This window comes from Periplaneta americana, chromosome 10, assembly GCF_040183065.1.
Source record: "Periplaneta americana isolate PAMFEO1 chromosome 10, P.americana_PAMFEO1_priV1, whole genome shotgun sequence".
Classification (NCBI taxonomy): Eukaryota; Metazoa; Arthropoda; class Insecta; order Blattodea; family Blattidae; genus Periplaneta; species Periplaneta americana.
Window position 1 is genome coordinate 146,824,227 of NC_091126.1, and position 13,670 is coordinate 146,837,896.

The 13,670-nt window shown below is 38.8% G+C and overlaps 1 protein-coding gene across 1 annotated transcript in view; it reads right to left on the bottom strand.

Annotated features, from left to right (window-relative positions):
- Positions 1-2,771: 2,771 nt before the first annotated feature.
- LOC138708079 (uncharacterized bromodomain-containing protein 10-like) overlaps positions 2,772-13,670 on the bottom strand; it is a 63,874-nt gene continuing 52,975 nt past the window's right edge. Inside the window, exons 14-15 of the mRNA XM_069838232.1 lie at positions 12,412-12,608; positions 2,772-5,106 (exon numbers count right to left, since the gene is read on the bottom strand). Of these exons, the coding sequence (XP_069694333.1) occupies positions 2,866-5,106; positions 12,412-12,608 (2,438 nt within the window). The 3' untranslated portion in view covers positions 2,772-2,865. The remainder of the gene's footprint in view (positions 5,107-12,411; positions 12,609-13,670) is intronic.

The window sequence follows — 13,670 nt, forward strand, 5'->3', positions numbered from 1 at the left end:
TCTTGGACTTCAAGAACCTTTCTTAAAAGATGTTATTCGTATTAGCATTCCTCTTGTTCCATTGGAAGCCGTAAAAAATAATTTGGACCACAAAGCTGGCAGTTTTCACGATGATGTTCAAGGTCTTTTTGCATACATCGAGACAATATATGCAAGAGGCTGTCTAGCAAGTGGCAGAAGAGAGTTACCTCCAAAATTTCCACCTGCACTTTGAAATATCTATGGCTAAGAGATAAACAGAGCGCAGAGTACTAATAATTATGTGGAAGGGTAGCACTTCTGTTTTCAAAAAATCATTAGCACACATCATTCAAATATTCGGAAGTTTTTGGAGCACAATGAAAAAAATCATTCGTAGATCCAAAAGGCAACTCTATCCGCAGGACATGTAAACACCCTGAAGCAACAGTAACTAGAATAAATTGTGGGAAGATATCATATATACAGCAGCGTGCAAATTAATCCGAACACGACATATTTTTACATTTTCTGTCATTGTTGGCCTCACAGCTGCTCATACCGCTTTAATTGACATCTGTAGTACGTGTAATTCCATTGTTGAAGGTATGTCGTTATTATTTTTTTTATAATATGTGACATTTTGCCTGTCGTTTTGTACTTATAAGCATTTCAGTTGTGTTCAAGACTTAATACTGCAATCCTGTGTACATTCTGTCGCCTTCACAAATGGATACAACTCCACGAAAACGGCCTAAAATTATAACATTACCAGGGCATTCTTCTATGACATAGAGGCAAATTGCTGCAGAATGTCACATTGGTTTGGCTACTGTTAATTCGATCATAAAACGATACAGGGAGACTGGATCCATCACACCCCAGAAAAAAGGAAACTGTGGCCGGAAAAGGAAGACTTCACCTGCAGATGATCGTTTAATTGTCAGGAAAAGTAAATTAAATCCTAGACTAACTGCTGTCCACTTAACCCGCGAGTTAATGGCTACCACTGGGGCGAATATTCACGTCACAACAGTGCAGCGTAGGCTTTTGGAAGTTGGACGAAGGGCTCGTAAGCCTATTAAGAAGCAACTGCTAACCCCTGTTATGTGCAAAACACGCTTAATGTGGGCAAAATTACATCAACACTGGAAGTGAATGACTAGAAGAATGTACTTTTTTCCGATGAGTCTCATTTCGAGGTCCACAGCCACCATGTTTCTTACGTACAGAAAGGATCCGAAAAAGTAACAGCAGCTCATCTCCAACAAGCACCCAAATACCCCCCTAAAGTAATGTTTTGGGGTTGTTTTACACATGAAGGGTCTGGAGCATTAATACCTATCAAGGGAATGATGAATTCTGACAAATATATTCACTTATTGGAAACCAGAATCGTACCCCAGCTGCAAAAATCATTTCCGGATTGCAGAGGTGTGTTCCAACAAGACCTGGCACCATGCCATACGTCTCGAAAAACTACAGAATTCTTCAACAAGAAGAATATTCAGGTACTCCCCTGGCCAGGCAACTCAGCCAACATGAACCCCATTGAGAACTTGTGGTCAATTTGCAAAAGAAGAATGCAAAAAATGGATTGTTCCACAAAGGAGAAGATGATTTCTGCCCTCATTGGTGTATGGTTTCGCAATGAAGAAATGAAGAATATTTGTGGGAAATTAGTGGAATCCATGCCAAATCGTCTCAGAGCTGTTATTAGGAACAAGGGAGGCCACATAGATTACTGAGGTATGTCTTAGATCCTTTTTTTTAATCCCGTTTGAATGCTTTTGCATAAGTAATTACATTGTTCGGATTAATTTGCACGCTACTGTATTGTAAACATAACAACATTAATCTGTATTTGAGAATCACAAGTTACAAACTTAAATTGTATTCGGTAGAACTGCAAGACAAAAGAGAACATTAATAACAATAAGTAAATCTTTTGACCAAGAGAAGAATGTACTTAACAAAAAATAATAATAAAATGATCATTATCATCAACATTATTATTAGCTATGACCGTGATAACATATGGACGAAAAATCCTTGTCGAACAATATAGGTGAATGAAAAGGGAATGGAGAAAGATATACTTACAATGCAGGAAAGATTAGTGTAGAACGAAAAATAAGAGTAGACGAAAAGTTAATGGAACTCATGTGGACGAAACATGTAGAAAACATGAATATGTTATTATCCAATAAATAATTCGATTTAGACATTGCATCGTATGAATGGTGTAGTGACAGAATATTGCCATTTTATTCGTTAACTCTGTATTGTCTAATGAATGTAATGTTGTATAAAATAAGTGTCTTTTTTCTTTATTTTACTTTTCATATTTGAAAATGAACACTTTTGTGAGGTAATAATAATAATAATAATAATAATAATAATAATAATAATAATAATAATGGATAAGATTATTATAGAAATGTTATATTATGCATAAAGTAAAGAAATATTGTGTTGTAATGCATTATTTGGAGAAAAAATGGCTAAGTTATACAAGCGAATCTTTTGATATAATAGATCACTTGATGAAAGAGGAAGGCTATATCATCTTTCGAGACAGGCTCAGAGTTCACTGCCTCGAGTTCGAAGTTTCAAGAAATTATTGTGGTCCACAGGCATGGGCTCTGCGGACTGGCTGTCTTGGGCTCAGTTGGGCTACTGTTCATTGCCTCAAGCTCGAACTCTGAAGAAGGAGACCATAAGACTGCAGGAAGACTTAGTGGGCTTACTGCTGTACAGGTAGTCAACTGGAAGTCTGAGGTTCGCCGGTGCACATCTCTAGTAAAAACCTCTTTTAATGAAACGAATAATTTATTTTCCAATAAACGTATTAAATATACAACTACTATTTAAACTTAAATACATGCACTTTTTTAAAGTCCAAATTCACAGTTCAAAATTTATATCTAGACCAATACTCGTGGCTAGTTGTCCACCATTGGCTGCTCGAAGCCTCGCAAGTTGTTCGGGGTTTAATATTACCTTATTTCCATTGGGGAATGCCAGGGCATAGTTGCTCGAGGTCCCACCATGTATCACAATCAACCTGGCAGTAGTTTTTCCAGTCTGATGCTGACCATCTGACTGTCTTGGAGAGCCTGCAGGCATCCTTACTTGAGCTTGAGGTGACTGTAATCTTGGACTCCTTGCCTGTGCAGCTTGTCTCGGTGTGTTCACGGTAGTTGCTTGGACATCTGTTCTTATTTGAGATGCTGAATTTCTCGGACTCATTAAGTGTGTCACTGGAGTTCCAGGACTCCGCAACTGTGCCACTGGGGTGCCAGGATTCCGTGACTGTGCCAGTGTGATGCCAGGACTTCGCAACTGTGCCACTGGGGTGCCAGGACTTCGCAACTGTGCCACCGGGGTGCCAGGACTTCGCAACTGTGCCACTAGGGTGCCAGGACTTCGTAACTGTGCCACTGCAGTGCCAGGCCTCTGTAACTGTGCCAATGGAGAACCAGAACCCCTTGATTGTGACACAGGGGTGCCAGGACTCCTAAACTGTGAAACTGTGGTGCCAGTACCCCGTAACTGTGACATTGGAATGCCAGGACTCCGTAAATGTGACACTGGGATGCCAGGACTCCGTAACTGCGTCATGCCAGGACTCCGTAACTGTGACAATGGAGTGCCAGAATTCCGTACCTGTAATATTGGGGTTCTAGGACTCCGTAATTGTGACGTTAGAGTTCCAGGACTCTGTGACTGTAATGTTGAAGTTCCAGGACTCCGTAATTGCGACATCGGAGTTCTGAGACTGTGTAACTGTAGTACTGGGTTTGCAGGACTCCGTAATTGTGATACTGGGGTTCCAGGACTCTGTGTCCGTACCACAGGTGTTCCAGGACACCTTACCTGTGGCAATGGATTGCTCGGACTCCGTACCTGTGGCACTGGGACACCAGGACTCTGTACCTGTGGCATTCCTGTACTTCTGGACTGAGCTACCAACATGGAAGTGGTAGTTGATGTGACACTTGGGCCCTTTGTTACAGAGTTCACACTGTTCTCTTCTGTTAACGTCAGTTGTGAGGATGTCGAAGATAGACTTCTGTGTGTTATGTTACGAGAGTTCTTTGGTTTACAATTGCGATCCAGCTTTGGATTATACACAATATCTAGAAATTCCACTTCACTACCATCACTGTCATCACTGATACAAACAATTTCTCCTGTTTTTATCGGTCTTGTTGGTGGAACCACTTGTACTTGGGGGTGTATTGTTGAACTCTGTAGTTGAGTAACTAGTTGTTGGGGAGCCTGTGTTTGTGGTACTGATTGTGTCAAAGTACATCCTTGTGGTACTTTCTGTGTTGGAGTACGTTCTTGTGAGATCAGCTGTTGTTTTGGAATTTGCGTTGATGGTCCGTTTATTTGTGAATTGTGGTTGGTGGAATTCGTGTTTCGTTTCGTATTTTCCAAAATTTTTTTCGCTTTTTCACCGACCACTTTTTCATATAGTACTGTGTGTCCCTTATTACTGACTGACGGCACCAACACAACAGGCTGCTGGTCACCACTTGTGCTTTTATCACTTTCCTTGAACACATGAACAATGTTTTTTAGTAATCTTTCTTGTTCTGTAGTGCCACAGTGTTTCCCAACACCTCTAACAGAAGTGAAAGAGTTAAGAAACCTATCTGCTGTGTTTTTCCTGTCGTGATTTTGTCCAGTTACTGAGCCTGACTGAATGCTTTCCATTTCTACACTTATAACGCCAGTCAGTAAACCCTTATTTTTAACAACTTTAGCTTCTTTCACAACGTCACCTATCTTTCGACCTTGAAGTTTTGGCAAGGCCTTACTGTTCGTAATCACACCATTGTCATCAAGAATTATTTTGCTATTACTGTCAATAATTATTCTGGTTGGTGTACTGTGTGAGTTAGTCTTTGAAGTTACTGGTTTGTTTGAAACAGAATTGACAAATTTTTTAGAATTCTCGTCCAATTTAAATTGGTTGGCTTCAGTGCTGGAAATCTCCTGCTCCTGGAAAAGACGTTTCTTGACACGCAGTGCAGGCATTTCCAAAGGACGTTTCGAAATCTCCAAAATCTCAATCTCTGGTTCAGAATCTGCCGTAACTGTGGATTGTTTGCATTCATCTTGCTTGCGAGACTGTACCTGCAAACAGGACATTATGCGATATATATTAATCACACTTGTTTGTATATTACTTTAATACTTCTTTCAAGTATAACATACAACATTCATGTAACTTCACAATAAAATTAATTAGTCATATTTTAAATGTATGTACAAAATCTGTACATATGAGTAGCTTAATATCAAAGGCAGACATCTGACCTCAGATCGAAATTTAGATAATGTGAATTCTTATACATTTTTTAATACTCTTTTCAGTTATGGTGAACTATATGCAAACTCTAACACTACATCTATAAAAATAAATTGTGTTAAAATATTACAAAGAACACTGTGAATCAAAAAGTGCCTCTAGATCAAAATTATGGAGACAACAGATGTCCGTCTTTGATATTAAACTACTCATATATTCATGATATTTAAAAATACAGGTGCACAGTTTAAAGTTTGTAATTAAAGTACATTAATTTGGATTAACTTGGCTGGATTTGTGTCAATTTCTTATTTGTTTCATATTCACCAACTAATTACATTATTTCTCAGTAATTCAAAATAGACCCTTATAAAAACTGTTTACAATTTGGTTAGCCTACTTGTTATTACCAAACAATCTTATGTATTCTACTGTGTATGAAGTCTGAAAATTTGACACTGAGAACTCACTACATATGACAAGATATACAGTACATCAGTGACATAATTCTGTAACATATTGTGATGGCAGGCCGAATAATCTCGGCGCTTTGGGGAACTTCGTGCGCGTCTGGCAGAGGAGAGGGGGCGCGAGGAGGTGACACACTGTTCCGCGGCAGAGAGGGGGAAGTAATACGCCTGCGACTGAGGGAAGAAATCCAGAGAATTCGAGAGGCGCCATCTTCTCGACATCTGTAGATTGATCGCGAAATCGTACTCTCTGGAAACTATGGTTTGGTTATAAAGAGGAGACGCAAGTGAGCTGCAGCAGTTAGTTGTTGCAGTCGTCAGTTTTTGGTCAGCCAGTCAGTGTAGCAGTGAAGCCAGCTTCGAGACTGGAGTTCGACTTGTGTGAGTGTGTCCCCAGCTGTGTTAGTGCAGTGGACCGCAGTTGGAGGACCTGAGTTCGAAGTTCAGTGGACTGTCTCTGAAGGTCTGGGGTTCGAGATACTGTGAACACGAGTGACTGAGCTAGAAGAACTACCCAAGGCAAACGAACTGTGAACTGAGAACTGACAGTTTTGTGTTGTAAATAGTGCTTTGTGAACATTAGTTAAGATTAGCAGTACATTGTTGTTCTCAATAATCCAAGTAAATTGTCATTGTCGTCTGTGGAGTGCAATAACGAATCCTGTGTTGCTGTGTGGAGTGGAAATCCCATTGTTGACGGGAGTGTTTACATTCAATTATAGAAAGTGATTATTGTTCTTTTGAATAAAAGTTACAGTCTTGTTTTGTATAAAAGTGACAATATCGTACACTTAAGAGATCCACATACATGTGCATGCAAGAACAGAATATGTTTTCAGAAATAAGTTATGTAAAAACAATAATTTTGCATATGATGAAGGATGGATAGAATAGAGAAAAATTATCTCCAGCACTGGGACCTGAACCTGGGTCTTCAGCTCTATGTGCTGACTCTTTATCCGCTAAGCCACACCAGATTCCAGTTCCAATGCCGGATCCAATCCCCTCAGTTTAAGTTCTACCTCTCAGTTTTCTCTTTAGTGGCCTACCGTCATATACTGTATCACACTAAAGATCACTATCACATTTAGGAAAAGAATTAATTAGACTGTGGTTCTTGTTAATGTAGAAGTGGGTGTAGCACTGAATCACAATTTGATCTATATAATAGAATTATTTGTCTCATTAAGGTATGGAAAACTGTTCTGTGTAGAAACAGAAGCTAACGAAGGATGGTATTTCTGATTGAAGAACTACGTTTTATAAAATCCCTTCAATGTCATGATGATTACACACTGGTATTATTCATATGTTCATATTTCTCTTTGCTTTTGTCTTCTGTATCTTCATGCAAACATATCTGGCACTGAGAGAGCATTATTTTCTGTTCGAGGGGGTTTGAATTCGACCACTTCACTAATGATGAAATACCACATTTCTAAAGGTGAACCCAACTTTCTCTTCAGGTAGAAATGTAAGAAGGAAGGCATTCTACAGAGAGAGAAGCGAGAGAGAGAGAGAGAGAGAGAGAGAGAGCGAAAAATTACGGCACTATGCAGGAGACTTCGGGGAACAGACTACCCAGATTATTTTTAATTATGATAAATGATTTGTCTAAAAATATTTATAGTATCTCGATTGTATTTGCTGAAGATACTACTTTGTATCATACTAATGATGACATAATTGATATAAAGTTTGTGCAAATCTAGTCTTTCAGGTAAAGCGCCCTGTAAAGCAGATATGAATAATTTCAAGGGAAAAATTGTTCCGAGGCCGGGTATCGATCCCGGGACCTCTGGTTGAACGTACCAGTGCTCTACCAACTGAGCTACCCAGGAACTCCACCCGACACCGTCTCAACTTTTCCCTTTATATCCACACAACTCGCGTGGGCTGACGAAATGCCAGAGACCCACATCAAGTGCACACAATCTCTGTGTGACTTGGAATTGTGGTTTTCTGTTAACGTACACAGTGACGTATATATTATGCAAATCTAGTCTTTCAGGTAAAGCTCCCTGCAAAGCAGATTTGAATAATTTCAAGGGAAAAATTGTTCCGGGGCCGAGTATCGATCCCGAGACCTCTGGTTGAATGTACCAGTGCTCTACTAACTGAGCTACCCAGGAACTCCACCCGACACTGTCTCAACTTTTCCCTTTATATCCACACAACTCGCGTGGGCTGACAAAACGCCAGAGACCCACATCGAGTGCACATAATCTCTGTGTGACTTGGAATTGTGGTTTTCTGTTAACATACACAGTGACATATATTATGCAACTCTAGTCTTTCAGGTAAAGCTCCCTGTAAAGCAGATTTGAATAATTTCAAGGGAAAAATTGTTCCGGGGTCGGGTATCGATCCCGGGACCTCTGGTTGAACATACCAGCGCTCTACCAACTGAGCTACCCGGGAACTCCACCCGACACCATCTCAATTATTCAAATCTGCTTTACAGGGAGCTTTACCTGAAAGACTAGATTTGCATAATATATACGTCACTGTGTACGTTAACAGAAAACCACAATTCCAAGTCACAAAGAGATTGTGTGCACTCGATGTGGGTCTCTGGCGTTTCGTCAGCCCACGCGAGTTGTGTGGATATAAAGGGAAAAGTTGAGACGGTGTCGGGTGGAGTTCCCGGGTAGCTCAGTTGGTAGAGTGCTGGTATGTTCAACCAGAGGTCCCGGGATCGATACCCGGCCTCGGAACAATTTTTCCCTTGAAATTATTTGATATAAAGTTTGTTATGAACAATTCCTTTAACGAAGCAGTTGCCTGGTTTGAGGCCAATGGATTTTGTTTAAATCAGACTAAGACACAACATGTGTTGTTTACGTTAAGTGATTCCACAATTTACAACTCTCAGCCAACTGCTAAACTTTTAGGAATTGTACTGGATCCCAAATTTTCTTGCGCCCCACATATTGATTATGTTTGTACTAAACTCTCAAGGGTTATTAGTTTATTGAGCAAATTGAAATCACTGGTGCCTAAAACATATGTAAGAAGTGCTTATTTTGCATTCTTCAATAGTATAATAACCTATGGTATTTCTGTATGGGGAAATAGTTCTAGTGTATCTAATGTTCTTCTGCCAAAAAAAAAAAAAAATAAAGCCTTACGTATTTTAACTGGTTCTGCTTATGATGCGCACTGTAAGCCATTATTCATAAATGAGGCTATTCTTATTGTTATTAATCTTTACATCTTCACTTCTTTGCTGAAGGTAAAGACAAATTTAGCAAATTATTATCATAGATCTGATCATCATAATTATAATACAAGATACAATTTTCACTTGACTGAATCTAATGTTAGACTGGAAACAACTAAAACACAATTTATGTCCATGGCAGTATCTATGTTTAATAGATTACATAAGTCTGCACACACTGTTAACTATAACACATTTAAGAATGTTTTAAAACGCTGGATGATTAATTATCCCTTTTATAATATTAATGAATACTTTGAGTCTTCTGTTAATAACTTATGTTTTTAATATAATTTTATTCACTGTTTTATTTTATTATGACTATATCCATAGTATACGTATAATATTCATGACTTTAATAAAATCTAATCTAATTTAATCTAATCTAATCTAGTATTGCACAACGGATATCTATAGTTGAGACATTTATCCTAAAAAAGAAATCGTATTGACAGAAGCGTTCGTAAGTTTATACATCAGTTCCGTGATGTTGCAATGCCTTCGAGACAATACATAACCAAGTTATTCAGAAAATGCCGAGAAACAGGGTCTGTTTTAAACAAAAAGAGAGGACCACAGAAGAGGGTATTAACAGAAGAGAAGCTTGCAGATATTCAAGCAGAAAGTGTACAAGAACAATCCATATATTCTTGAAGCCCTGGGAAATAAAATCAGACGAGTGACGTCTGAAATTTCAGAGGTGGAGATACAAGTGTTTCGGAATTTTTTTTAACATGATGCAACATTTGTATCGAGAATGCTGGACATCATTTTCAACAGCTTCTTTAATGAAAGGTAAGATCTACATCAGTTTCCAACTTCATTCATTCTTTAGGGAACTTTTAACTAATAATTTACGCCTACTGTAACGAAACTGATTGGCTGCCCGCACTGCTACAGCGTACCAGTGAATCGAGCAATGGATTGCAGGCAATCCTCAACATCCTCTGCATAGTGCAGTAACTTTTCGCTGCCTCCTTCTGTACTTGCAGGCAATACCAATGGCTAAATTAGTTTGTGAAGTGAACCTAGCCATCCTCAACAAATAGCATATTTTCACTTCTAACGTTTTCTTAACCTGATGATTAAAATGGATCTAACCTTTGGAGTTCAGTAACACATTAAAACAGCCGTGGCGAAAAGGCCATGGTGCGCCGAGCCACTGTGTAAGCTGCAACGTGCATAGCACCTATGGAGGGAGGCGGACAACCGAAGGGGAAGTTGTTTAGGAAGTGTAATGAAGAAAGAAATGAACAAGAAAACATAGGCCACATTATCACATGCGATGAAAGAGTAATGGAACGGAGAAAAATTCTCTCCGGCACCGGGATTTGAACCCGGGTTTTCAGCTCTACATGCTGATGCTTTATCCACTAAGCCACACCAGATACAACTCCGACGCTGGTTAGAATCGTCTCAGATTAAGCTCCAACTCTTGGGTTCCCTCTAGTGGCCGCCCTCTGCACTACGTCATAGATGTCTATGAACGCAGGACCGAAGTCCATACATGTGCTGAGGTGCACTCGATGTGAGTGACTAGTTGGCCGGGATCCGACGGAATAAGCGCCGTCTTAAATCACGAAGTGATTTACGCATACCATATATATTATTTTAATGTACCGAAGTACATATGATATTTCCATGCAGATATTCTGCGTCATCATGCGATGAAAGAGTAATGGAACAGAGAAAAATTCTCTCCGGCGCCGGGATTTGAACCCGGGTTTTCAGCTCTACGTGCTGATGCTTTATCCACTAAGCCACACCAGATACAACTCCGACGCCAGTTAGAATCGTCTCAGATTAAGCTCCAACTCTTGGGTTCCCTCTAGTGGCCGCCCTCTGCACTACGTCATAGATGTCTATGAACGCAGGACCGAAGTCCATACATGTGCTGAGGTGCAACTAGTCACTCACATCGAGTGCACCTCAGCACATGTATGGACTTCGGTCCTGCGTTCATAGACATCTATGACGTAGTGCAGAGGGCGGCCACTAGAGGGAACCCAAGAGTTGGAGCTTAATCTGAGACGATTCTAACCGGCGTCAGAGTTGTATCCGGTGTGGCTTAGTGGATAAAGCATCAGCACGTAGAGCTGAAAACCCGGGTTCAAATCCCGGCGCCGGAGAGAATTTTTCTCCGTTCCATTACTCTTTCATCGCATGATGACGCAGAATATCTGCATGGAAATATCATATGCACTTCGGTACATTAAAATAATATATATGATATGCGTAAATCACTTCGTGATTTAAGACGGCGCTTATTCCGTCGGATCCCGGCCAACTAGTCACTCACATCGAGTGCACCTCAGCACATGTATGGACTTCGGTCCTGCGTTCATAGACATCTATGACGTAGTGCAGAGGGCGGCCACTAGAGGGAACCCAAGAGTTGGAGCTTAATCTGAGACGATTCTAACCGGCGTCGGAGTTGTATCCGATGTGGCTTAGTGGATAAAGCATCAGCACGTAGAGCTGAAAACCCGGGTTCAAATCCCGGCGCCGGAGAGAATTTTTCTCCGTTCCATTACTCTTTCATCGCATGATGACGGAGAATATCTGCATGGAAATATCATATGTACTTCGGTACATTAAAATAATATACTCATTATCACAACCTAAAATTAACTGTCTTCAGAATGTCTCTGCGACAAAGTTTCAAAATCAGGAATTATGTCACTTACTGCCAATTGTAGTTGATCACGAAGGTATTTGTCTGTCAGTCGCGATCTAAATTTGATTTTTACTATTTTCATTGTTGAAAATAATTTTTCACAAACGTAATTTACAGCGAACATGGCTTCAACAGAGCAAGCGAAAGAACGAAGCTTCAAATATTTATTTTTTTTTCCAGAGATTTGAAAAGTTCAATATCTGTCAAGTCCTTACATCTAGCTTTCATTTAACATCACATTGTAAATCTGTGAGTTTAAATTGAACATCTAACCGCATTATTCGTACATCTGCTGTAAAAGAATCGACGTACAGAGATGATGATGATGATGATGATGATGATGATGATAATAATAATAATAATAATAATAATAGTAATAATAATAATATTTAACCTTTTAATGTTTCATCAGTAACATGTAGTAACTTATAATGTCGTTTTATGTTATACAACTGTTTCCCTAGTAATATTTGTGAACAAATCATACATTTAATATTTTCATCATATTGTAAGCAAAAGAATGCATCCTCCCATCCTACTTGAAACTTTCGTTTTTTATAGAGGTACATGGTATCGAGAGAGATATTGCGACGATACGCCACTCGCAGGTCCGAGACAAAACAAATAGAACGGAGTTTTGACTCCAGTGAGTAAGAGAATGGGGGTTGTAGGTAGGAAGCGAAAGAAAAGCACTGCGAGCCACAATGTGGTCGTGAGTCGCATTTTCGCCGCGGCTGCATTAAAAGAAATGTCCTCTTACCTCAATCATGACAGCTCTCTTCTTGCAGGGCTGCAGTGGGGAGCCAATCATTTTTAAGGTTTTGCTCCTCTTCCTCTTTCGATGTCTGGGCATGACCCAATTGTCACTTTCGTCTGAATCTTGCTCTGTACTATCCTCAGAGCTTTCTATATTTAGTAGTCTGTCCTCCTGATTGCGGTGTCGAAGCTTCATACCTCCTGAAATGAACTCTGGCACATGTAGTAAACAAATATTTATTAAATATCAATTATTACGAATCACTCACTTTTAGACTACAAACTTCTACAGCTTCTCTCAAAATGTTTTTGAATTAATCTACATAATAATAATAGTTTTATTTTCCCTGGCAGAGTTAAGGCCAACAGGCCTTCTCTTCCACTCAACCAGGATCAAATCACATACAGAAAAATACATACCGGTATACAAATATTAACTTAAAAATAATAATAAACATAATTAAGTAAAAAGAGAGATTGAATACATATACACAATCAGTATTAACTTTAAAATAACAATAATAAAAAAATATATAATAAAAAAAGAGACTGAATACATAATCACAAACAGGAAAATACATTCTAGTATACAGTATTAACTTAAAAAAAAAAAGAATTAATACATATGAATATAATCTCACAACTAAAGGAATAGTAGAATTAGTATGATCAGAACAGCACGTGTTACATTGAGACAATGACAATTACCTAGATATAAGTGTTAATGGAAAAATAAAGTAATGACTGTGTAAAATAATAATAATAATAATAATAATAATAATAATAATAATAATAATAATAATAATAATAATAATAGTAATAATAATAATAAATAAAATTATACCTAAAAAAACTAATTCTGTGCGTTTAAAATATTTCTAAACAACCTAATTTTAAGCAACTGAAGACTAAGACTACCCCTGATTTCCAGCGGCAGCGAATTCCATGAGCAGGCCATGACTATTGAGAAAGAACTTGAGTACAGAGATGTCTGATGGTGTGGTATTGATAGCAACAGATTGTGCTATGAACGTGTATTACGATTATGATTTAAGCTAGGAGAGTAAACCGAGAGGCAAGGTAGTTGGGTGTGGAATCATGTATAATTCGATATAGCAGGCAAAGATAATGTACTACACGTCGATCTTGCAAGCAGAGCCAGGAGAGTCGTAGAAAATATTCCGATATATGATCATGTCGGCGGATATTGAAAATACATAGAACATAATTATATAGTAATTATAATTCATGGCTATATTTGTG